The sequence below is a fragment of the Rattus norvegicus genome, chromosome 15 (assembly GCF_036323735.1).
Source record: "Rattus norvegicus strain BN/NHsdMcwi chromosome 15, GRCr8, whole genome shotgun sequence".
Lineage (NCBI taxonomy): Eukaryota > Metazoa > Chordata > Mammalia > Rodentia > Muridae > Rattus > Rattus norvegicus.
Genome location: NC_086033.1, coordinates 32,601,743 through 32,628,510, shown reverse-complemented (window position 1 = coordinate 32,628,510; position 26,768 = coordinate 32,601,743). Strand labels below are relative to the sequence as shown.

Here is a 26,768-nt window from a genome sequence, read left to right as displayed (position 1 = left end):
GGTTAGAGGGTAAAACCCACTGCTGGCAACCATCAGGGCATCCAGTAGATCTGACAGTAATCTGGGAATGACCGGGGTCAGAGGAGCCTTCTTTTCAATTCAGGAAGACTTGGAAGGCATTACTGAGGGAGGGCCATCCTGGAGCATGGAGGGAAACATGACAATCACTGTCAAAGCCCATCTCCAGCAGCAGGAGTCATTTTAACAAGCCAGTTAGGGTGTGTGCTTTGAGCCGTCAGGTTTTAAAGCTCTTCACTGGTTTCAAGACAACCTTGACAGACTGAGACAGTTCCTGCACATCCTCTTAGTCAGGACAGACTGTCTCTGTGTCTTGTGGCCCACAGAGTTACAGCTGAGGGACAGAAGGGTTTTGGCTGGATTTGGTCAGTGGGAGCAAACACAGAGTGACATGTGCCCCTCTCGGTCACATTTCATCATCCATACAGCCATGTGGTGATGTATGCTTCTGAGGTTGTGAGTAGACTGAACTAGACGGTAGTGCCAAGGCTGGCTGAGGCCTGGCCATCAGCAGATACTACTAGCTAGCAAGACAAGTGCCTGCTGTAGCTAGGGTTATCCTCCCCACCCCACCCCCAGCAGCAAACCCCAGGGGCCACCTAGGCCATAAAATACAGAAATTATTACACAGGAACCAAAAGTACAAGACTCTGGTATGCAAACCCAAAGATGGCCTATTACCTTAGGTTACATATAAATGTCAAGTAGACGGTTTCCACCAGGCTCCTGTGATGATGGAACCATTAAACTCACAGATCTTCTGAATATTCAGAGATGGGGTAGGCATCTAGCTCTTCTCTGTGGGGCCGCTCCGTATCCATGCTGGCTTCTCCTGTGACAGGAAGATATGGATAGATAGTCTGCTCCAGGCAGAGTGCATCCCGTGAGCCTGGTCCTCATCTCTGTACTGTGAGCATGGTACTATGGGTTTGTGGGGGACATGAGAAGCATCTCTGCTTGTGCTAAATCCTTGGTAGAATGCAGTTCACGCTGGTATTCCTGGCCACCCAGGGCTTTATTTAGGGAATCCATGGGTAAGGCACAAGCACTGGGCATTATTGGGGAAGTTTAACTTCATGGAACATAGCCCATAAGAGTTATCGTCTGGAGCTGGGCAGTGGGGGCACATGAATCCCAGGGAGGCAGAAGCAAGCAGCTCTCTGAGTTTGAGGCCAGCCTGAGCTACCGATCAAGTCTCAGGAAAGCCAGAACTACATAGAGAAAGCCTATCTCGAAACCCACTCCCCACCCATTGAAGAGAAAAGTTGTCACCCGGAGAAAACTCACGGCAGAGAGAGTTACAGTGCAATCACTGCTACAACCGTGAAAAGACAGTGCAATACACCTCACTCTGTGTTTGTAATAAGTGACCAAATGACAGACCTAAAACATGGGAGGGATTCTCTCCCACAGATGTAACTCTGTCAGCCAAAAGTCTATGGGACCGTTCGCACTGACTACGAGGACACGCAGGATGACATCAGTAGGTGCGTCCTGATCTCTTTTGGTGTTCACACCCTCATCCCTTCAATGTTTTGTCATGGGTGGCGATGGATCACTTCCAAGGCTGTCAAGAAAGAGACCATGGCTTCTTCCTTCCTCTGTGGGATCACTCGTCCTGGAGCTAACTGTCGTGTCTTGAGTAGCACAATAGAGAAGCCCTGGTGGTAAGGAACTGACTACTGTTCAGTTATGTGAGCCTCCAGGAAGCAGGTGCTCTTTCTCTAGGCAAGCATCTAAGTGGCGACAGGCCCATTTGAGACTACAAACTCACAGGAGGCCCATTAAACTAGCCATGGATTCCAGACCCTCAGATGGTGTATGAGGTTGTTTTGGCTATTGTAATAGATAATTTATGCATGGTACAAGTAGAAACAAATGAAGTTTAATGGCATAAGACCTATTATGAAAATATATCGAAAACATTAGATGTATGCATATTAGTTACTTTTATCATTACTGAAACCAAATGTCTGTCAAGAAGCAATGTAATGGAGAGGGGCTTTATTCTGACTTCGAGTTCAAGGAGAAGTCCATCGTGGCAGAAGAAACACGGCAGCAGGAACATGGGGCTGCTGGACATTCTGATCCACAGTCAGCAAGCAGAGAGGGAGAAATGGACCATTAAAACAGAAAGAACTGCTTGTAAGAATATTGCCCCAAAGCAGTGCTTGCAAAACATGCCCCAACTTCTATCTCTACAGAGAGAAAAAGAAAGCAAGCTCCTGCTTCGGTCACACAAAAGTAATCCCAGCACCGAAGAGAAAGAGGTAGGCTGATCTACCTCTTTTTGAGGGGCCATTCTGGTCTACAAAGCAAGTTCCAGGACAGCCAAGACTAAACAAAGAAACTCTGTCTCAAAGGAAGAAGAGGAAGAGGGAGGAGGAAGAAGAAGGAGAAGAAACTGAAGTTATTTTGGCTTACAGCTTATGAAGGAATCCTGTCTCTCACAGTGGGGAAGGCATGGTGGCTAAAGTATGAGGTGGCTGGCCACATTGCATACACAGTCAGGAAACAGAGCAGACAGGAAGTGGGAACTGTCAAACCTCAAGTCCTGCCTCCAGCCACACACTCTTCCTCTTGAAGGTTCCACGGCCCTCCAAAGCACCACCACCATCTGGGGATCAAGTGTTCAAACAAATGGGCCAATGGGAACACTTTATAGTCAAACCACAAGACCCAGTGTGACCAATCATGTTGGATTTTGATGGTTCCAAAATAGCGCCACAGGTAAAGCTGCAGTAGACATGTGCCAGGTTCAGCGAGCCAAGTAAACTACCCTGTCTCCTGATCACCCCTCTCCAACCCTGATCATAGAGGAAGTGAGTGGAAAGACAACCAAAGCCTCTATTACTCCTTCACAAGTCAGACTCCTATCCTGGGGCCTGGCTGGGGTGAAAAAGAATCAAGGAGGGAAAGCCATCTGCAAACCAAATACTAAACATTGACTATTCTCTTGGTTGGACATTCCTCTAGGTCATTTTTATTATGAAAGGTTTTCAGTACATAGGGGCAGGTGCTGTTATCTGGAGTTAAAGTGATACACAAGACCATTTCCAGAGAATTCCATTTGGGAAAGGAATTTTATTCCTGCTGAATAAATCTGGACTCGATGTCAGAAAACGAGGAGGAAATGTACACTTTCATAAATTCAGGCGGAGTTTATGCATTGTGAAGGTGACAGATACTGCTGACAGATAAGTCAATTCACATTTTTCTAATCCAGGTGTTTAAACATAGCACAGGAGCCTCATACGTGGCTGCTGTAAACAGGTGTGCAGCCTATGGCAACTGCTCTGGCTGCGTCCATTAAAATGTTAAAAGCACTCTTTGATCCAGCAATCCCTTCCCAGGGGATTTCTTCTGAGCATACCTTTACCATGGGAAATGACTTGGGAAAAGGCTGTGCCTGGCAGCATTGTTTGTGTACAGTGGCCTTAACACTCTCTTAGTGAGGAGTGGCTGAATGTCCAGTGGCATATATTGTTGCATAAGTAGTGTATCAATTTTACATGTTTCTAAGTCAGCTCACACTGCCAAAACAAAATACCCACAGCTGAGTGCCTTAAACAAAAGCTGTTTCTCAAGCTCTGAAGACTGGGAAAGTCTGTTGATTGTATTCCTAGTGAGGACTGCTCTCTCAGGACCTGTTGGATGGCACCTCCTGCTGGGTCCTACTGCGTGTGTGTGTGTGTGTGTGTGTGTGTGTGTGTGTGTGTGTGTGTGTGTGTGTGTGTGTGTGTCAGAGAGAGAGAGACAGAGAGACAGAGACAGAGACAGAGACAGAAACGGAGACACAGAGACAGAGAGACAGAGAGAGGCAGAGAGAGAGAGAGAGAGAGATGAAAGAAAGGAGACAGAGACAGAGACAGGGCAGAGACAGAGTTCTTTGATATCTTCTCCTGCAGAATATCATTTGCTTACAAGTCTAACCCTTGGCTCTGTCCTCATGACATCATTTAGGGTAAATGATGTCTTTACTCTAAATAGTCACATTGCCCATTAGGTCTTCAACACAGGGGACATGGTTAGGTGCACAGCACATGTAATAGTATTCAACAAAAGAAACACAGTCTAGAAGCCTCTAAGCCATCGAAAAGGAGCGGGCTACCCATCCAGACAGATTAAGTAGGAAACAGAAAAGCACCACTCGAGGTGCCAAGCAACTGAGTGACCACCATCTGCCTTTCTCCTCCTTCCTGCCCGATCTCAGCCCTGTAAACTAGACAGCAGGCTCTCCTGTCCTGAGATAGAAGCTTGGTCCTCTCAGGGAGTCCTGCAGTGAGAGGAAGGTGGTAGGAACAGATATTTGTGCCCAGGCTTCTTCTTTGTCCTGACCCTCAGGAAGCTGAATGGCTCACACAGTTACCACAACATCTCACTCAGCTGATGCCTGTCCTGGTTTCTGTGCCAGTCCTGTGCTTTGCCCGCACCTTTGCAAGCAACACACATACTGAACTCCACTCACTCGATGTGTGCTATCTGATTTCTTCAGCTCTGTTTATATAGTTAGTATGTTAGCATTTATATTCTTAAAAGTGCGTGAGTGTGTATATGTGTGTCTGTGTGTCTGTGTGTATGTGTGCATGTATGTATACATGCACTTACTCATACTTAGCAAACCTCAGTAATTGTCTTTAGGAAAGAAGACTGGGGTGGGGCTCAGGAAGAAGGGGTATTTACGGTATCTTTTTTGCTCCACATTGAATTTCATACTATACGCATGCATTCATTATTCAAAAATACATTTAATTTAAATTTTAGAAAATAATTTGAAAGAAAGACTGTAGGGGGCTTGGCACCGGAAGGCTCCCCAGGCCGCTGTCCCTGTAGCATCTCGGTCCTTCCTTCCCTGGGAACATCCGCTTTCCCTGGCAGATGTATCAAGCTACCGACTGAACGAAGGAAAAAGAAAGTCCACAGGTGTCTTCCACTCTGCTTAGTGGACAGGAGGAGATCCCATTTGAGATGTTAACTCTTAGACCACATGTCAGTTGCTCCCATGTCGCCAAAGGCTTCGCACTTTGAGAGGTTCCAAGCTACAACCAACTGACTCCATTGCTTTTACTCAGGGATGTGGCAGAAGGAATTGCTGCTTGCTCCATGGCTGCCAGTCTGCAGAGAGGGAAGAGGCAGGGAACCAATATGTTTTGCCAGAGAAGAAAGACCCTTAGTGACCCACTTCTGCCAACTAGATCCAACCTCCCAGTTTCCATCACTTCCTAGCAATGTCATAAATTCATCAAGGGATTAATTCATCCGTTGTAGCTCTAGCCCTCGGCCCCCTCGGATGGTCCTTGGGGGTAGGGGGTCAGGCAGATGTTGCACATGCGTGGGCCATTATGGGCCGCCAGTCAGGGTATGTTGACCCATTCTTCCCGTAATCCTTAAGGTCAGAGCCCTTGGAATCAAATCCCTTCTCCAAAGCCCATTAGCTGGCAGTCAAGCTACAAACCACACGGGAGCCTTTGCGGGACCTCTCAGATCCAAACTGTAGCAGATCATTTTCCTTCTACTGTTTCTGGCTGGTTTGGTTTCATTTTGTTTTGTTTCACCTAGTCCATTGAGATCCTCCTCTCTGGCCCCCTAAGTGCTGGCCTTGCAGCCACGAGCCATCATGCTTACACATACTTTCTGATACTTAACTGGCAATCAAGAAATTTTCTGTAAGGCAGTGACTTCACAACCACTGTTAGCAATCCGTGCTTACCGCAGATCTTTGGCCCTCCTCTGGTGGACAATGTTCACAGAGAAGAGCACAGCACTTCCTCAAAGCTTTTAGTTAGGCCTGCAGTGTAATCCCTCTCTGACAGTCTTACCATACCAAGACTCAAAACTAGCTCTAGCTGGCTGAGTCACAGTGACACAACAGGGGTCTCGCTCTTCTGGGTGTGACTCCTTTTCCTGCTCTTCAGTCACAACCGACCCGTCATTTGACCCCATCTCTATTTCCGTCATGTTTATTATACTGCGGGGCACTTCACTTCCGTCTCATTGTTGCTGGTTCTTCTAGACACTCGGTCACCCAGGAAACAGAGAGAGGGGGGCAGCACAGTCAGTTCTTTTCGCTGTACCAACTAATTCATCTGCCAGGACAGCGTCAGGCCTCTGCTTTCTGGTGATAAGGGGCCTCTACGGCCCCCTCAGTGTTCCTCCTTCCAGGGGAGTGTGCAAGTGAATGGCTCAATCAGTCTCCAACATCAACCTTTCCCTGCTTAAACAGAAGAAACATACCTACATGTAGTCGACATATGATATTAATAATGTAATTGGTAAAGGAGAGAGATCATCCTCTGTGCATATCTTCCAGGAGAAAAAGGTGGCAGTGAAAACACAGGAAGCATAATACAGTGGTTCTCAACCTTCCTAATGCTGCGACCCTTTAATACAGTTCCTCCTCTTGCAGTGACTCCCCAACCATAAAATTATCTCATGGCTGCTTCATAACTGTAGTTTTGCCACTGTTCGAATCGTAATGTAAATATCTGATACGCCACCCCTGTGAAAGCGTCATTAGACAGCCAGGGCCGTCGCAACCCACAGGTTGAGAACTGTTTGAAATCAAAAATAATAGAATTCCTGCCTTGGAAACACAGGTTGCTGTTTGTACCCTGGCTCAAAGAGAAGAGACCCAGGGACACATTCTAAGTCCCATATCCCCACAGCAGCAACTTGAAACTGCCTTTGGTCCCAAGGAGACAGCCACTGGGAAAGGTATGGCAAGGTGCCACTGCTGAGACTGACCCCTGCCACCAGCTCCATTTTAGGTTGGGGCCTTCCTCCCAATTCTACCCTGCAGCTCCATGGTGGGCAGGAGACCCAAGCCCTCCTGCCCTGCGCTCCTCCTCATGAAGCACCTCTGCTGGAAATGCCCCGTCCCACCCTGTAAAACCCAACTCCTCCAGTGTTAGCACATCAGTGACTGCTTCCTGACCCACCCAACCCCTGCCATCTCTGGCAAAGAGGTATTCACTTTCATCTGCTGTCCTGTGTCAACTCATTCTTGAGACTGCCGCAGTTGACATCCACTGCCTGACTCAGCCATGCTTCTGTATAATCAGAGTGTCCAGGGTCCCTGGTGCACAGAACATTAATGGAAAAGACTGTATCCAAAGTTTAATTAGAGATGATTATGTAAAGCATTGTCTTAGTTACTTTGGGTTTAAACAACAGACCTTTATGTACCCGGAAGCTAGAAGTGAGGTGTCAGGGTACAGGCGTGGCTGGGTTCTCGGTGAAGCACCCCCTCACTGCTACACAGACAGTTTGCTATGTCCTCACATAGTAGGGGCAGCATTAGCTCTTTCATCCCCTAGAGAATTTCACATCATGACTTCCTCTCCCCAGTGATGACCCAAAGGCTAGCTAGCACACTGCCAAATTTCACTGCATTTAGAAATGGAGCTTCAACAAATAATTCTGTGAGGAACGCAAAACCTAAAAAGGCCAGGTAGGGTGGCATATGCCTTTAACCATAGCAATTAGGAGGCAGGGGTGTATCTCTATAAGTTCCAGGCCAGGCAGAGACAACTGATGGGTTGGGGGCCAACCAAAGGTACTCAGTAAGACCCTGATCCCCTCACCAAATAAATAAAAAAGATCAAATAAACAAGCCACTTAATTCCCGGCCCCATATTGAGAGCCTCTAAGGCACCATCTTACTTAATGCTTACCCCAGGGTAGATGCTCTTCTGCCCTCCTACAGGGAGGACACTGAGCCTCTAATAGTGGGGACTGTTAAGAGAGGTGGTACACAGGAGGGCAAGACCAGCGGGGTTCAGACAGAGACCTGTACAAAGAACTAATGTTTTGACCTTATGCAAACCTGCAGGGTCAGTGTCTAGCAGTCAGAGGTTTGTGCTCTGTGCTGGGGGACAGAATATGAAGGAGTCTGTGAGACAGATATAACAGTGGAGGAGCAAACCCCCAATATAAGGAAGGCCCGAGAGAGGTTCTCTTATCCAGAGGGTTAAGGTGAAAGCCCACCAGCTCAGAGCGCAGAGGGGTGCACAGTGCTGGGGTAGAACAGGATGGTGCAATGCCTGAACACCAGATACTGAACGCACACTGACAAGGGGAGGCAGAGGCTGCCCCTCAGCCAAGCGGGTAAAGGAACAGCAATGGCTTGGGAGTCGGTTGTTTACAGAGAATGAATAGTGGGAAGTGGCTTCGTGCTCTGTGGAAGAACTTGTTGCCATAGCAGCTCAGACATACCCGAAGTCAGACTCCCGCATCCAGTCACTTCACGCTCCTAACAGCCTTAAGAATTTCTTACCGTTTTCATATAAGAAAACTGAGCCGGGGCTGGACAAATGCCTCAGCAGTTAAGAGTCCTGGCTTCTCTTCCAGAGGACCTGAGTTTGATTCCCTGTCTGCCATTTTCAGAGGATCTGACACAGTCTTTCTGGCCTCTGTGTGCCCCAGGCATACACGCAGGGCACAGACATGGATGTAGGCAAAACACCCAAACAACTGAGCCATAGAGAGGTTGAGCCTCATACTGGTTAGTTTTTCTTGTTAAGACAACACAACTTGGAGTCACCTGGTGTGGTTTGAATAGATATGGCCCCCATAGCCTCGTGTGTGTGTGTGTGTGTGTGTGTGTGTGTGTGTGTGTGTGTGTGTGTGTGTGAATGCTTGACCCATAGCTGAGTGGCACTATTAGGAGGTGTGGCCTTGTTGGAGAAAAGCATGGGGGGAGACCTTGAGGTCTCCCATGCTCAAGCTATGCCCAATGAGACAGTCCCCTTCTGCTGCCTTCAGATCAAGAGGTAGAGCTCTAAGCTGCTTCTCCAGTACTGTCTGCCTGCACGATGCCATGCTTCCTGCCATGACAGTAAGGGACTAAACCTCTGAAACTGTAACCCAGCCCCCATTAAACATCTGTCTTTATAAGAGTTGTCTTGGTCACGGCGTCTCTTCACAGCAATGAAAGCCCAACTAAGACACCCAGCAATCAGTATTCCTCTCTGGTTCCTACCTCCGAGTTCCAGCCCTGAGTTCCTTCCCTTATTTCCCTCAGTGATGGATTGTAACCTGGAAATATATGGAGTAAGGCTTTTCTCCCCAAGTTGATTTTGGTCATAGCGTTTAACGATAGAAATAGAAAAGCAAATTGGAACAGCCCTCTAGACCAGAGACTCGTGTCTGTTGTCAAAATTCAGCCATCAGGTTAGCTGTGAGGGACACACATGCAGGTCACTTGCCCTTCCTGAGATGTGGTCTTCATGAGAACAGCCCCAACAGGGCACAAGCTTCTGGTCATGCCTGTGGCTATCTGTCCTAAGCCACTCACCCCACCAGGAGCAAGCAGATCTCGGTACCAGTTCTCAGTACTTTGCTCCTCTATCACATCTCTGGGTAAAGGATATGGGAGAGACATGAAGGGCAGAAGGATGTAAGAACATTGGAAGGCACACCAGGAAGCCCAGGGTCAGAGTGTGAGAGGAATGGCAGGAAGGCCAAGTCTCCTAGCCAGCTCTGTACGAGAACTAGCTACAGACTAACACCGAAGTCACCAGGCCCATCCCTGTCAGGTAGACACCAGTAGGTAGGAGGCAATACTGAGATCTACAAGGGAGGCTGTGACAGGCTTGTGGCCTAATACGACACACAGGTTCTGCTGCTAAGACAGCAACCTAGCAACAAGTACTTGTTCAGTGGCGGGCGGTCTACCAGGGGAATGGGACTCTTGTGATCATTCTCTACCATCTCTCCAGGTTTCTGTTAACTAGTCTAGCCAGAGAAAAGCAAGCCATGAAATCAGACTGCCATTGGCAATCCAAGACCTCAGCCCACCATGCCGGGCGGCTGTGCCCCCGCAGGGCACCAGCTCACTCTCAGAGGAAGGCAGATGCCCTTCCCCGACCACACTCGTGAGAATCACTGCATCTCCAGATTGGGTTGCTGTCTTGGCTTTGGTCTTTGAGGTGTTCTGGAGCTCTTTCCAGCCCCCACAGGTTGTCATGGTGCCTGCTGCTCAAACTTGTGATTGGTCGGAGCTGCAGATTGTCTCCATGGCAATAAAAAGGATCTGTGCAGAAAGGACGTCTGGCCTTGGAAATGAACTCATGGGAACACTCCGGGGAAATGAGCCTCATTTGCAGGGAGAGGGTGGGAGTGACAGGCTGGAGACCTGTAGAGACTCTCCTGCGGAAGCTCTTCAGCCCTGCTCCCAGCTCCACCCGCCCCCCATCCTCCCGTCCCCTCCATCCCACCCCCTCCATCCCCTCCCCGCCCTGGAGGACCAGCTTCCATAACCGGAAATGCTGCTGTGCTGGTAGCTACAGAAGATTGTTAACCTCAAATTTCTGGCTATACCAAATAAAAATTGCAGGTCAGGAAAGTATGGCTGAGATAAGGATCACCTGTCCTTTTGGTGGTCCACAGAAGCCCCCTCTACCCACCGTACTGCTTCTACGCCCCCTTCCTTCCAAAGTTCCTCTACACAGAACTTAACCTCTCTCCGACCCTGACCTGCCCCTGGGACCACTCTTCCCTGGTAAAACATGAGCTCAAACAGCTGAAAATAATGCCTTTCCTCCCTCCCCACCCCCCACCCCCGCCCCTTAAGACCTTTAATAACGAAACAAACACCCACTTGAGTTCCCATTCTCCAGAAGTTATCTTCCTTTCTCACCTACGGGTCTTTCTCTTTTGTGTTTCAAATCGGGAACCTGGGCTTTGGCATAATTCAGGCTCCCCAAGGTTTTTCTGAGCCTCCCCATCTTTTTTTAAACAGATGTTTGCACAGCCAGGTAGAGCTGGGTTCAGAGTGATTGCCTCTCGGGCAGACAGCCTGCTCCAAGCACCTCTAATCTCTCCCTATTACACTTGCTTTTTAAAAAGGATCAGAAGCCCATCCCTACTTGACTGTGACTTAATAACAGAAGGGATGCTGTTCTCCTTCGAGGCAATCAGAGGTTAAATCAGACCCGGCGGCAGTGCAAAGATCAGTACTGTAAGAACGGTTTGGACTTTCCTCTTAGCAAAAGTGTTATAAGGGCAAAGCAGGTCTGTTCTCTAAAGCATTTCCTGTTGCTTCTGACGCCCTTGGCTCCTAAAGGGAGCTTGTTTTTGTTTCAGTTCCTATTTTTAAGGGCTAACGATGTGGTTTCTCATAAAATTCTACTGTGCTAAAGCTGGGGGTATTATCACTGTGGGATTATCACTGAGCCCAGAGCAGGGAACCCTGAGAGCAGAGCCCAGATGCTTGGAGATGAAGGAGGGCGGGGACACAAACCCAAACCCATGCCACCCAGAATCTAAAGCAGCCTCACACAGCAACTGCATACTGACCAGCTGCATCCCCCACCCAGTGCAGCTGTGGCTCTAATCACATAGTCTAAGTCAATATGCCCTATAGTGTATGTAGGTCACTTATGAACTAAGCCTGCTTCCTTGAGCTGCAAGGACCACTCCCTTCCTTGGAAACCTTTAACAGCAGAGACCTCCATTGTCTGGTGGGTCTAGGCCTCTACTTCATTCACACACCCTTTTCCCTTCCACACCCTTTTCTATGTAGGAAGGATGATTGATTCATGTCTATGCCTCCTCTCTGCCTCTCTCTGTGTGTCTTTGTCTCTGTCTGTCTCTCTGTCTCTCTTTGTCTCTCTGTGTGTCTCTATCTCGGTCTGTCTCTGTCTGTCTCTGTCTCTCTCTGTCTGTGTCTCTGTCTCTCTGTCTCTCTCTCTCTGTCTCTCTCTGTCTTTCTCTGTCTCTCTGTCTCTCTCTGTCTCTCTGTCTCTCTCTGTCTCTCTCTGTCCCTCTCTCTGTCTCTCTCTCTCTCTCTCTCTCTCTCTCTCTCTCTCTCTGGTAGATGGATGTGTTTATGTTACTCAGAGTGCATATGAATGCTGTCTTGCTTTTCTATTGCTATGATAAGACACCATGACCAAGGCAACTCATAGAAGAGTTTATTTGGGGGCTTACAGGGTCTGTAACCATCATAGAGGGGAGCATGGAAGCAGGCAGGAATGGCTGTGGAGCAGTAGCCAGAACTTGCATGTTGATACAACAACCATGATTCAGACAGAGAGAGCTGTCTGATGGGATGGGGTGGACTTTTAAAATCTCAAAGCCTGTCCCCAGTGACACACCTTCTCCAACAAGGCCACACCTCCTAATCCTTCCCAAATAATTCCATCAACAGAGGATCAAACATTCAAATGTACAAGCCTAAGGGGGCCATTCTCTTCAAACCACCATATTCTGTTCCCTTGTGGACCCCACAGGCTTGCGGTCATATCATAATGCAAAATATATTTGGCCCAATTTCAAAAGACTTCGTCATCTTTCAGTCTCAACACCATTTAAAAGTCCAGAGTCTCTTCAGAGACTACAGGGAATCTCTTCCTTGTAACCCCCTGTATAATCAAAAACAAAAAGCAAATTACATCCTTTCATCATACTAAGGCACAAAATACATATTACCATTCTATGCTGGCTAGTTTAATGTCAACTTGACATAAGCAAGAGTCATCAGAGAGGAAGGAACCTCTCTGGCTTGTGTGAGTTCCTGTCCTGACTCCTTTTGATGATGAATCAATGTGGAATTCTGCAATGTGAAAGTGTGAGCCAAATGAACTCTCTCCTCCCTAATTTGCTTTAGCCACAGCATTTCACCACAGCAATAGTAACCCTAAGAAAGGAAGGAAGAGGAACCTAGTGAGGAAATACTGAACCAAAGCAAGACCAAAACCAGCAGGGCAAACCCCAAATCCTATAGCTCCATATCTGGTGTCAAAGGGCTTAGATGGCTTCTCCCTTTCAGCTTTGCTAACTGCAACACACTTTTCTATCTTGACTGCCCCACCCCCACTGTGCAGCTCCCCTTGGCTAATGTCTCTGGCATCTCCCATATCTTGGGGTCTCCAGAACAATCAAGGCTTCACTTTCATAGTTTCATGCTATGGATTCTTTTTTTTTTTTTTTTTGGTTCTTTTTTTCGGAGCTGGGGACCGAACCCAGGGCCTTGCGCTTCCTAGGCAAGCGCTCTACCACTGAGCTAAATCCCCAACCCCCATGCTATGGACTCTTAGAGACTTTTGTGCAGGGACTCCCCTGCCTCACAGCAGGCCTCATTGGCTCTTCTTAATCATGGAGGAAGATTCTACAACCCTTTTACTTTTACATCCGTAATGACTCTAAAGCCAGCACCTCATGGACAACACTGCCCAGTTTAGCCCACTTGGGATAGAACCTCCCCACTCCTTGAATTGCATTTGTAAAAGCTTTTCTTTTTTTTTTTCTTTTCTTTTCTTTTTTTTTTTCAGAGCTGGGGCCCGAACCCAGGGCCTTGAGCTTGCTAGGCAAGCGCTCTACCACTGAGCTAAATCCCCAACCCTGTAAAAGCGTTTCTTTATTGATGTTTCACAGCAGAAAATTTCTCAGGCCTTTCCTTTTTACAAGTTGGAAGCTTATCTGGGTGGGGTCTTGCACTGAGGGTATCTCTCTCCCTCTAAGGTTTCACATCAGGCATCTTTATCTATTTCAGCATAAGCCTTGGCTCCAACACCGAAGTTCCTAGTGTTCTTTTTCATTTCAAACTGTACATTTTATATTTCTTTTTACCATTTGCCTGTTTTCATTACAGAGCTGCATAAAATAATCACAATTACCACATGATAGTGCCAATGGCACACCTCCTCCAACAAAGCCACACCTCCCCCAACAAAGCCGCACCTCCCCCAACAAAGCCACACCTCCCCCAACAAAGCCACACCTCCCCCAACAAAGCCACACCTCCCCCAACAAAGCCACACCTCCCCCAACAAAGCCACACCTCCCCCAACAAAGCCACACCTCCCCCAACAAAGCCACACCTCCCCCAACAAAGCCACACCTCCCCCAACAAAGCCACACCTCCCCCAACAAAGCCACACCTCCCCCAACAAAGCCACACCTCCCCCAACAAAGCCACACCTCCCCCAACAAAGCCACACCTCCCCCAACAAAGCCACACCTCCCCCAACAAAGCCACACCTCTCCCAACAAAGCCACACCTCCCCCAACAAAGCCACACCTCCCCCAACAAAGCCACACCTCCTAATTCTTCCCAAATAGTTCCACCAACCAGGAACCAAACATTCAAATCTATGAGCCTGCTGGGTTCATTCAGACAACCATACATGCATATGCAGAGCCCAGATCTACATAGGGTGTCACTCCTCATGTGCTGTCCACCTCTGACCCTCTCCAGAAAAGAGTCTCTTATTGTCCTAGAGCATGCCAATTGGGCTAGACTGGGTTTTTTGTTTTTGTTTTTGTTTTTTGTTATTGTTGGTTTTTTGTTTTGTTTGGTTTGTTTTGGTTTTGGTTTCTTCTTCTTCTTCTTCTTCTTCTTCTTCTTCTTCTTCTTCTTCTTCTTCTTCATCTTCTTCTCCTCTTCCTCCTCCTCCTCCTCCTTCTCCTCCTCCTCCTCCTCCTCCTCCTCCTCCTCCTCCTCCTCCTCCTCCTCCTCCTCCTCCTCCTCCTCCTCCTTCTTCTTCTCTTTCTTTCCTCAAAGAAAGACAAACTCCTGAAGCTCTGGAGTAGGCAGGGGCCAGAATTGAATGCTAATTTTAAAAAGAACAATTTTCTTATGTTACTGAAAATCCATACCCAAAGAAAAGTTTCCAAGAAGCAGGAGGACCTGGACATGTCTGAGCGAGCATGAACAGGAGGAATCCAGTCACACCTCATTTTTTTGTTTAACAAACTTTTGCTGAGGACGTTCTACATGACAAGTTCCCCATTAGAGATTTTAAGGGAAAACATAGAGAAGGACAATGATGCCCATTCGCATGGTAAGCAGGAGCAAGGCTCTGCAGCAGTGACACCACGGTCAGCAGGATCAAGGCTCTGAGCAGTGTTACCCATGGTCAGCAGGAGCAGGGCTCTGCAGCAGTGTTACCCATGGTCAGCAGGATCAAGGCTCTGCAGCAGTGACACCACGGTCAGCAGGATCAAGGCTCTGCAGCAGTGTTACCCATGGTCAGCAGGAGCAGGGCTCTGCAGCAGTGTTACCCATGGTCAGCAGGAGCAAGGCTCTGCAGCAGTGTTACCCATGGTCAGCAGGATCAAGGCTCTGCAGCAGTGACGCCCACGGTCAGCAGGATCAGGGCTCTGCAGCAGTGTTACCCATGGTCAGCGGGATCAAGGCTCTGCAGCAGTGTTACTCATGGTCAGCAGGATCAAGGCTCTGCAGCAGTGTTACCCATGGTCAGCAGGATCAAGGCTCTGCAGCAGTGACACCATGGTCAGCAGGATCAAGGCTCTGCAGCAGTGTTACCCATGGTCAGCAGGATCAAGGCTCTGCAGCAGTGACACCATGGTCAGCAGGATCAAAGCTCTGCAGCAGTGACATCATGGTGAACAGGAGCAAGGCTCTGCAGCAGTGACGCCCATGGTCAGCAGAAGAAAAGCTTTCAAGGGCAAGTGATGGTTAAAGGGAGAAGTGGTAAGAAAGGCAGAGGTAGAATCTAGGGGTACATTTGCCACACAAAGGACTTTGGTCTTGTTTTAAGCTGATTAAATGACAGCCCAAATGGTTTCATCTATCTCCTAAATTCACTGCCAAGCTGTAGGTGAGTGTGCCTCTCCCAAAATTCAGGCGCTAGCATAGCAGCCAACGTGATAGCATTAAGAGGTGGGCCTTGGGTTAGAGAGATGACTCAGAGGTTAAAAGCACTGGCTGCTCTTCCAGAGAACCTGGGGTTCAATTCTCAGCACCCATGTGGCAGCTCACAGCTGACTCTAACTCCAGTTCCAGGGGATCTGACTCCCTCACAAAGACATGCATGCAATCAAAACACCAATGTTTAAAATAAAAATGAATAAATAAATCTTATAAAAAAGAGAGGTAGGTCTTGGAGCTGCCGAGCTGGTTCAGCAGTTAAAAGTGCCTGCCGTTCTTGCTGTGTTTGTTAAAGCACTCACTTAAGAGGTCACAACTGCCTGAAACTCCAGTTTTAGAGGATCCCATACCTGCTTCTGGCCACCATGGGCACCAAAAACACATCTACGTACCACATGTAGGCCTTCAGGTTAGTGGAAGGCACCAGATCCCTTAGAACTGCAGCTACAGATAGCTGCGAGCCACCATGGCTCATGAAAACTGAACCTGTCTCATTTGCAAGAGTAACAGGCGCTCTTGACCACTGAGATTTCCAGCCCACAGATTTTTTTTTAAAAAAAAAATTTAACTATTTTTAAAGAGGTAGGTCTTTAAGAGGTGACTGAGCCATAAAGCCATCCCCTTTAGTGAATGAGATTAAAACTTTTACACAAGTGGCCTCACACCATTTGACTCTTTCTCTTCCCTTGTCTACCATCTTTTTCTCCTCCATAAGATGCAGAATTTCAAGATATTATCTTAGAAGCGAAGAGACTAAACCTGGCCCCAGGGTCATGGGAGCAGGAGAGCTGGCCCTGTCCCTCACCTGCTGCAGCACTCAGGAGAGCAAGCCCTGCACAGTAGAGCTGGCCCTGGTGGCAGGGGTGAGGGTGAGCAAGTTCTGAGGGCATAAGCAAGGGAGAGTTGGCCCCCAAGCTTGTCTGCTGTGCCATGGTCCAGAAAAGGGAGAGATGCCCCTCTACCCCATCCCTCAATGCCTATGGCAGGTGGAAGAGCTGACTCTGGGGTCATGAGAATGGGAGAACAGGCCCTGCACCTTGCCTGTGCAGCAAAGCAGAGCTAACCCTGGTTGCCAGGATTGCGGGTGAGCCAGCAGAGGGTGTAAGAGAGGGAGAGCTGTGCCAGCCCCTGCCCTGATACAGCCTTTGGGTGAGTGGGCCCTGCACCTCACCTAGGCTGCACAGTAGACCTGGCCCTACTGGCTCATGTGGGTGAGCCAGCCCTGAGAGCATGAGATGAGGAGAGCTGGTTCTGCGCCTTGCTGGCTGCAGCATTGGATGAACTAGCCAGGACAAGGCTGAACACTTATCCTAGTTGTGGTGTGGTACTGAAGAGCTTCTGGGCTCATCTCAGGCCCAGATCCGGGGCTTTGAGTTGACCCACCTCAATCAACATCTACCCCATCTATGAACTGCTGGAGCACATGAAGGGGCCTGCCCTACAGATCCAAAGCTGCAGGATCTCCATGACACAGGGCAACAACAGGATATCTGAGAGAAGTCCCAGTGAGGATCCAAAATTGATAGTGTAACAGAAGCCACAGATTTTGAACCAGACCAGTGACTCATTGCAATGAACATTTACAGTAAGGGAAGTGTGGACAAAAGGGTACACTGTGGGACACACTGTGACACACTACAGTTTTCACAATGAGATATTTTTCATGTTTTTCTTTGTGGAGGGAGGTTGTAAGGGTATAGAGCAGATACAAGGGGGATGGGGGATGAGTGGTACAGGGGTGCATGATGGGAAACTCACAAAAAGAAAAGAAAAAGGAAACTCCCATAAAGGAGCCAAATGTCATTTAAGGGACTGTCTCTGTAGAAGGAAGAACAGTTCATGTCTTTGATAAAATCAGACACAGGACGGTTCTAAGTCCCTGCTGCTCCGTTTGGGATTACTAGTTGTTAAAGCTCCAGATCCCCACATCTTAGCCCTGGCATTCTTCAGGTCACCAAGGCATCCACCATTGCCACCTGCACCTTTTCAGTTGTCTTCAAAAGCTGCATCACCAGAAACCAGACAGGAGGCAGCCCCTGCACATTTTCCCTTCCAGGGTCGTCACAGTCTAAAAATGTCCTAACATTAACTTAGAGAAAAGTGAAGGGAAATTTTAAACTGTGGTGGAAAATTTTTACTGTATTGCACTTAAGCAATTCTATTTGTAGCAAACAGAACATTCAGTTGTTGAGAGACACCCAGTTCCTTTATGCATGATTAGCTAATTAAGGTTTTCTCTGTGATCCTCTCTTCCTGCCTTTCTATCCTTCCCATTCTCTGGTTTCTTCTGGTAACCCCCGAGGGACAGCCACAGGACTGCTCAAACCATTAGTGGAGATTTGAGATTTAGCAGCTTGAAAGCTTCCAGACATTTCTCCATGCCAATCCTTGCGGGAAGTGAAGCGATTGTTTCATTCTGTGCAGAGCTTCACAAAAGCAACGGTTGGGGTGCTGTCCCTGGCACACATCTGAGCCCAGGAATTGCTGCTACTGATAGACCCACTGCAGACATGTCTGCTGCCCTGTTCACATCCTCTGGCCCTCATTTTAATTTCAGATGTGGCTGAGGGAGCTGCTTGCTTCCCATTGGGCACAGTGGAACAGCATCTTCCTCTCTGGTTGGAAACAGTGGTTGATAATTCCCCAATTCTGAATCTCTTGATGGACAGAAGGTGACAAGCCACCGATAAGCCCTCTTCCTGCTGTTGTTAGTAGACGTTTCACGTGTGAGAAGTAAGCTGTACTCCTAGTTAGAGAACCTGCAGGAGACAGGCTTGTGACTTACAGCATCTTCCTCCATGATGAATTAGGAGAATGGGGTGAAAGAGGAGGCCAGAGGCATCAAAACTGGCATCTGTAAGAAGCTAATATAGAGCATGACTGAGAGAGCCCCACCTTTAGGCTGGGTGCAAGCCTGAGATCTCTAAATGCTGAATGCTGGGAAGGGGACACAAACAAATAGTCTATGAAGGGTTGATACTCTCCATGGCCTAGAGGTTTTGAGCCTTAGACCTGCCCAATTCTCTGGCCTACTTCAATTCCTGAGAGTGTCCTTCTCAATCTTAAAATCCTGTCCCTGTTTTCATCATTATCCATGTGTCCTTGATCCAACTGTCTGTTCCAGAGCACGAGCGCTGAAGAGCCTCAGCCCTCTGGATCCTGATCTGTGCCTGTAACGGGATTCACAGCCGCTTCTCTCGCTTCCCTGACTCACTCTCACCCCTTCTTACCACTTCTGCTCCAAAGGCTTCCTCCAGCAGGGATTTCAAAAGAAACGACCATGCGCTGCGAGAGGGGGCTGGACTGAGGCCTGAGGTCACTTTTCAGAAAGGCTGACTAACAGAAGAACTTGAATTCAAATCCTAGTGATATAAAAACACAGACAAGAGACCCTCTCTGAGCCCAGTAATAAAACGGCATTTTTATTCACTGGGATTTGCAGGAACATTTCCCGAATTGATGGGCAGGATCTTGTAGCCTTTAAAGATTAAAAGAACAGAAATTCTAAAACTGGAGACTTTTGTGAGTAAAGCCCATTCCCACAGCTCATCTACTGCTAATTAACTCCAAGGGCTCAGTCTCCAGACACTGCTGATACATGAACCTGGGAATCCTGCCGTTGGATTTTAAATCACGCATTCAAACTAGAGAGGGACATGTCTTAGTTCAATCTAGCCCAGTTTGTCTACCGTCTATTAACGGAGAACACAACAGTCTTGGATACTTCCTTCCCTATTCACCTCACCCCACAGAACCCAGTGCCCATAAAATCTCACGTCCACCTTTCTAGCCCAGCCACCCAGTCTACCCCAAGACCACTTCTTCAGTTCCAATTCAGCATGGAGTCACTCCACTGTGGGCAACAGTGGTCCCTGGGGTGAGGACAGCTGGAGCCCCCAGCTGAAATATGCAAATATAGGACAAACTAACACCCAATGGAGGGTTTGTTATTCAGACTCCGGTCCCTCACCCTCCCCAACAGCTGAAGATGGGTAAGTGCAGTAGCCCCGCCCACAGCCTTCTTTTATTAATCGCACTTTATTTCCTCCTCCCCAGTAAATGACCACCAGCCAGCAGGAGCTCTCAGAAGTACCGATCTTGTTTTCTTTTGTTTCTGGTTTGTTTGGTTTTTTTCTCTTCAGATATTAGCCCAAGAATAAGAGTCTTGGTCCTGCTTGGAACCATCTAGATACTGGGGTTAAATCTCCCAAGAAAGCAGATGTGTGCAGTATCCACAACCCTGTAATCCTGAGCTGCAAACTCAGGGCTGAGCAGGGCTGGGAGAAGACACCTGACCGCATCCTTGCTCAGCCCAGGGAAGCCACTAGGGGGAGGCTGTGAGACCTTGGCATTGGGGACACAGCAGATGAAGTCAGAGCTACTGGCTCTTCAGCTGCCCCATCCCCACCCCCAGAATAGCTAGGGACACTCCCTCACCTCACCAGCTCTGGACAAGAGGGAGACAAGGACCACGTGTGGAGTAAAAGCTTCCCCCGACATGCACACCCCGTTTTTACCTGTAATGGCTCCTCAGCCTCTCCTCTCCCAACAGCAGTCTCCCCTATCCAAACATACATCACGGGGCCACCAAACTTCATCTTTGAACACTGCTCCGTTACAAGCAAAGTCCTCTTCTCGATACTCTGTCTGGAAACAAGACTCTCCCTCTGGATGGCCCTCACTCACTGCAAACAGGCAATGCTGCTTCTGCTCTCATTGAATTGAGGCAGAGGGGTCAGCACACCTCTGCCCTATCTCCAGTCTGCCACAGCAGACAGGAGAGGCCTGCCCTGTTCTGTTGCTCTTGACTCTACCCTTTCCAGGAGCATCCAGAGGTGAGGACAAATCTGATTTTATTTTAGGAAAGAGCTGTAAAACACAAATTACAGAGAAAGCTTTGGACCCCTTACGGCCTTAGCTTCCTCTCCTTTCCCTTAAGATTCTTCCAGAATGCCAAGCCCGCTAATTCTTAAGCTCACAGCCTCATGTCAAGAGCTTCAGATGTTGGTGAGGTCCATTGAGTCTCTAGTGGTCCTGTGGAGAATCAGGAGATGAGAGTACTAATGAGCTTCCTTCTTCCTTAAGCCTAGCATAGGTGAGCCTCAAGTTGCTAACCTAACCAAACTTCAGACTCTCTCCTTAGCTGCTAGGCCAATACCCTCGGGTGGTCAGTCCTCCAACTCCCTGAGAGCCGGGAGGAACAGTCAGCCACCACAATATTCTCCCCAGTAATGTAGCTGGCATCTTCGAGCACAGGAAGGGCACACAGTCTTCAGGCTGTCCAATCCCAGATGGGAATAGGATTTGTACTCTGATTCTGATGCCCTGGAGATCACAGGCGAATGATCTTTCTGAGACATTAGAAGGGAAGCTAAAGAGCCCGGGAGGACGCTCAGCAGTGGCTGCCGGCAGGTCAAATTTCAGGTCATCCCTGAGGATGGAGTGAAGGACACTCAACCAAGGGCAGAGAGAAAGGAGAGGAGTGAAGATGCTATCATCAAACTGAAGCTGGGGAGGGCAGAACACACCAAGGTCAGCAGGCAGAAAGAGCTTTGACTCCGTGCCTAGAACACAGCAGGAAATACTGACAGGTGTAAAGAGACTCAATCCACATCTATCTCATCTGAGAGAATCGGGAACAAACCCTAGGACCTAATAGAACAGGAAGTGGGAGAATACCAGACTCTAGGATGACTTAGGTTCATTTTACAATCTCTCCCTGATCCTTAAGGCTAAGGAGTGGATTCATAGTGCCCGGAAAGTCTGAGTCCATAGACCCAGTCCTGAGTGATCAAATCCCCGAAGAGGAACGAAAGTGAGCAATGCACTGCCCAATAAGACTCTTCCTAATATGTCCATAGCCATTTTCTCAGGGCCTGGAACAGTGTCTAGCACATAGCAAGTGCTCAATCAATGGGTTGGTTAATCTTGGCTCTCACCTTAATTCATTGGCAGACACTTAGATTCCTGTATATGTCTGTGAGGATATCCAGGGAGATTCTCGAGAGAAGATCTGCCATGAATGTGGGCAGCACCACCCAATGTAAACTGAGTGCCCGGATGGAGTAAAAAGTGTGATGGTTTGAGTAACAAACAAACAAACAGGCCCATGTATTTGAGTGCTTAGTCATCAGGAAGTGGCACTACTTGAGAAGGATTAGGAGGTGTGGCCTTGTTGGAGGAAATGTGTCACTGGTTGGGTGGGCTTTGGTTTCAAAGCTCAAGCCAGGTCCAGTGTCTCCCTTTCTCTTCCTGTATGGGAATCTGGATGGAAAATCTCAGCTACTTCTCCAGCGTCATGTCTGCCTGCCTGTTGCCCTTCTTCCTGCCATGATGAAAATGAGCTGAACTTCAAACCATAAGCCAGCTCTGGTTAAATGTTTTCTACATAAGAGCTGCCGTGGTCATTGTGTCTCTTCACAACTATAGAACATTGACTAAGACAAAATATGGAAACCCACTACTGCAGGCACCTGCTCCCTTCTCTTCTACCCGGCCACCATACAGTGAGAGATGCCTATCCTCTAGGCCACCACGACATCCTCACAGCCCATAAATAAGCAAAGCTACACATGCTGTGAAACTCTAAGCTAAGAACCAATTCTTCCTTCAGACAGTCATGGAGCAAGTAAGTGTGTAAGGGGTGGGAAAACAAAGCAGGAAGAATGTAGGGGCTAAATTTTAAGATAAGCCATACTATATCATGGCTCAGGAAAGAAGGGGACTGAAGTCCCACCATGCAGTAACTACAGTACAGAGCTAGTATCTGCCCCAGCCCTCTTGGTTGGTCTCTTACCTTGTCCCACACCGGTTCACTGGCTCCCAGAGTGCTCCCCACTAGAAGGTTCACTGCAGTGATGCACACCAGGAAATCCACACCTCCAAGGTACCCCAAGGCCTATGAGACAGTGAGTGGGAGAAGGTGGGGATGGCCTGAGGGAACTCTTTTCAAAGCAGTCTAGGAGTGCAGGACCTCGAGGCACAGCTTGCTGATACACTGCTACCTCAAACAAGAATGAAAGGTAAAGCAATCAGGCTAGACCCAGCAGTCCTGAGACTTAACGCATTCTCCTGGAATCCCCTGGCGTATCCCCCATTCCGTGATACATTCTTCAGCTGTGGAGTTCTCTCACTTTGCAGAAGGCCTGAGCCCCCACTCTCATCCTGCCTCTCCTAGGCCTGCTCTGTGAAGCAAAAGTTCTAGGCCTCCTTCTCCTTGTCCTTCCACTCCCTGACCTCTCACCTTGGCCCCTGGCCCTTGCCAGTCCTCAGCCTTTCCCACATGCCACACAGTGGAGCATGTCCCCGCATGATCTGCTGTTTGCAGCCGCTGCTGACCATATGCGACCCATCCTTGGCCAGACGCCGGGCACTGGTAAAGCCAATCCTGCAGGCAGGTGGAATATAAGTCAGCCTCACCCCGCTCCAGCACCTTCCTGGAAATCTACAAAGATGTGGATAACCAATTCTGAGTCTTTCTATGGAGGCCAAGTTCCCTCTGTGTAAGAGGTTAAGATTACAGGAGAAGAGAACACTCATCTGCCTGTGGACCCTGTGAGCACAGCCCTGTGCTTAGCCAGGACTCTGCTCTCCATTGCTCGGCATCCTCACGGAGATCGGCATCCTCACAGAGATCGGTATCCTCACGGAGATAGGTATTGTCCTCACAGAGATCGCCATCCTCACAGAGATCGGCATCCTCACAGAGAGAGAGCACTTCGAGCATGGTGAACATCCTGATCCTGCCGCCCTGGCGGAAAGAGTCCATTTCCACTTCACGGTGGTGACATTAATGAGACGATTTCTTACCCTCACCCTCCCACTCGCCCCCACCTTCCCCCACCTCCCAACCTCGCCCCCCCTCCACCACACACACCTCTTAGACAGCCAAGGCTGCCAGCAGAGGATGACAGGAAGCCCAGCTAGACACCGTGAATTTCTAGTACCCGAGTCTCGGGTCAGGAAACGGGTCCATGAGAATCTCATAGTTAAAAGATCACACCTAAGAGCTAGATCTCAATGTCAGAGTGCTTGCTTGGCACATGTGAGCCCCGAGTTCCATCCCTAGTACCCCAGAAAGGAAAGGGGAAGGAGGGGGATGAGAAGGAAGGGTGGAGGAAGAAGGGGAGGGAAGGGGAAAATATTAACTCATAAGAATAAAACAAGGTTCCACATAAGGCAGTGAATTAGAAGCCCTTCTGGTCCAAGGGAATAAAAGAAAAACAGCCAGGATAATAAACAATAATCTTTATTCCTAAAAGAGATAATAGCTAGACAATGAACTTAACAATCCAGGTGAGAACCCCCACAAAGAAGCAGGCAGGAGAGCCCATGAGCACGTCCACAGCACATGGTGAGGGTGTTAGGGCCAAGATCAGCAGGAGACACCGCAGAGTGTGCCCTCCCCCACACCTGCAATGCCACATGGAACAACTAACTGGAGAGGGCTGGCCAAGGGCTGGCCAAAGGCAGGAGAGAGATGGGGGCCCACACGGGCTGCGCAGTGGGACACACAGGAGTCGGAAGCAGAAATGCTCTGTGTGGAGATGGATGAGCTGGGAGCGGGAAGGGGGAGCGCGCTGAGGGTGGCACAGAGCACAGGTAGAGAGAAATGGAGGATTAGAGCAGACTGTGGAGCTGGAGGCTGAAGTGTGACAGGTGCAGCCCCAAGCAGAGAGGCCTCTGCATGACGGCCTCCAGCTGATTCACACAGAGAGAGAAATACTAGAGGAAAATCTGCTCCCCCACACCCACAGCCGGGCTCCTAAAACAGGCCCAGGGTTTCAGGAAATCTGCTGCTGGTGAAATTCAGGAAAGCAGGTCCTGGGATGGGTCTCCCAGACCACCCGTCCCCTCAGACTCACAGTTCCCACTTTCTGATCCCTTTAAATGTCTGCTTTATCGTTCTCTGTTGAACGTTCCCTAGGTTCTAAGTACTTACACTTTTAGAAGGGAGGCCAAAGGGGACATGTAAAGGTAAAATTACTTATTACGTTTTTCAAGTTGTCCGTTCCCATCTGTGGATACACATAAATTGAGTGTGGGTATAATAAGTTTTTGTGCAGTTCGGCTCCCAAACCGAGACAGAGAAAATCTAGATATTGGTTGATGCAGATACCGTCTCTGGCCGACCTGATTTTGCTTGATCATAAAATGAAGAGTGCTTGTACCTATGATCTTTATTAACTTACAGATAGCATAATGTGACCCTTCAAAATCAAATGTTCTTTTGATGCAAGAGGAACTTGGAGAAATAAAATTGATGCTCTAGAGGATTTACTAATAAATTTGCTTAGCAAATATTACGTTACCAATTAAAAAAAAAAAAAGCCTGAAAATCAGGCTGTACTGAAGCCTATAGGACATATTTTTTTTCTTTTTTTTCTTTTTTTCGGAGCTGGGGACCGAACCCAGGGCCTTGCACTTGCTAGGCAAGTGCTCTACCACTGAGCTAAATCCCCAACAGGACATATTTTTAATTAGTGGTTGATGCAGAGGACCCAGGTCGCTGTGGGTAATGCCATCCCTGGACTGGCGGTTCTGGGATCTATAATAAAGCAGACTGAGCAAGACATGAGGAGCAAGCCATTAAGCAGAATCCTTCTATAGCTCCTGCCTCAGCTCCTGCCTCCAGGTTCCTGCCCTGCTTGAGTTCCTGCCCTGACCTCCTTCAGTGATGAACAGCAATGAGCAAGGGTAAAGCCAAATCCACCCCTTCCTGACTGGTCTCAAACGCAGAGATCCTCCTGCCTCTGCCCCCGGAGTGCCAGGATCAAGGGTGTGCACTGATTCTTTTTAAACTAACTAAATTCCCAGCACCCACACTTTAGATATGAGGTTCCTAGTTTCCTCGTGGGTTGTATTTATGGTCAATGTTTATTTTGACGGTAAAAAGAGCTTGACTTTCAAAAACCGTTGTTTCTTAAAATTCAAAATCTTAGCAAAGTTAAGTTACCTTAGTTAAAATCCTACTGAGAGCTTCTAATTGATTATAAACTGTTAAAAACAATGGCAATTAAGATATAGAAGCTAATGAGCATTCACCTTACAAGTGATTAAATTTCTCTGATGTGCCTAAAGTTATGTTTATAGTCATGTCAAATATGAATGTTATTTATTTATAGAGACAAGATTGGAGGAAGAGGACAGTTTATCTCTCTCACAATACAGCCTTCTGTAAGAATAAAACCTGGTTATGGAAACTGGATTAAATTTACACATTCTGGTCTTGCATGGCACTGTATCCCTAGTTTCAAGTAGCTCTGAGCCCATCACCCAACCAGCATGGGACCTCCACAATCGTCCGGTTGGCCATTCCCTTTATCCCCGCCCTCAGTTCTCCTCTCAGCAAACCTAATCCCAGTGTTGAGAATGCAACACCTAGTTCTATGGCGTCCCAGGGCAATTGCAAATAAAGGTAATACAGAAGCTCTGCCTTATGACCAGGTGAATCACAGACACTCATTTAAACACTAAGTTACAGGTGTCCCCATTTGGCTCCACCACACGGGGGCGGGGGGACTGCCCTAGAAATAGGAGCCTAGATCAAATAACTCACTTTGGTCCCATTCCTTGCCTCCCTTACAAGACAAGACTCTTGGGTTTGTATGCATATAACTAACTGGACAGATACCTGTACCCCTGGCTTTAGATCACCTACTGTTTCCCTCATCCTCCCGAAACCCCAGTCTAAGAAAGATGTCCAACTTGTCTTAGGGTCTCAGAACAGGAGCAGCTGGACTGGGGGGGGGGGGGGCGCGTCAGGTAACTTCTCTGCCTCACCTCACCAGCTCTCAGAAAGCCTTAAGGAAATGTCAGATCAGCTCAACCCCATTCAGGATCAACTCGATTCTTTGCTCAAAGAGGGCTAGACCTCCACACTCCTGCCCCTGGCGAGATCCGTGTGGTCCTCCACGAACAAAGCTGCTTCTACACCAACAGATCAAAATTGGTTGAGACAGGAAACAAAGACTTGGGGACAAGACGCAGAGAACTCGGCAACAAGCGCCCTCCTTTGGATGGCCTCTGGGTTCTTTCCCACTGTAGCTCCTCCCAGTACTCATACTCACCCCTTTGCTCCTGATGATCCTCATATTCATGGCTTTACCGTACTTACCGTTTTACCGTATTTACG

General features: G+C 48.3%; 1 protein-coding gene and 1 long non-coding RNA gene across 3 annotated transcripts; both read right to left on the bottom strand.

The window, feature by feature from the left end:
* Positions 1-4,746: 4,746 nt before the first annotated feature.
* LOC120096987 (uncharacterized) lies at positions 4,747-10,205 on the bottom strand. 2 transcript variants are annotated; one of them, XR_005493963.2, is made up of 3 exons: positions 9,817-10,205; positions 6,992-7,093; positions 4,747-5,133 (listed from the first exon to the last, which is right to left on the bottom strand). It is a non-coding gene; the product is annotated as an uncharacterized LOC120096987 (long non-coding RNA). The 2 variants fall into 2 exon arrangements; XR_010058140.1 differs by having other exon boundaries at positions 4,747-7,093.
* Positions 10,206-20,471: 10,266 nt separating this feature from the next.
* On the bottom strand, positions 20,472-23,362 carry Dhrs2l1 (dehydrogenase/reductase member 2 like 1). Its single transcript, NM_001106035.1, has 4 exons — positions 23,264-23,362; positions 22,878-23,021; positions 22,431-22,532; positions 20,472-20,668 (listed from the first exon to the last, which is right to left on the bottom strand). The coding sequence occupies exons 1-4, from the start codon at positions 23,330-23,332 to the stop codon at positions 20,660-20,662; spliced, it is 324 nt and encodes a 107-aa protein (NP_001099505.1). The 5' UTR covers positions 23,333-23,362; the 3' UTR covers positions 20,472-20,659.
* Positions 23,363-26,768: the final 3,406 nt, after the last annotated feature.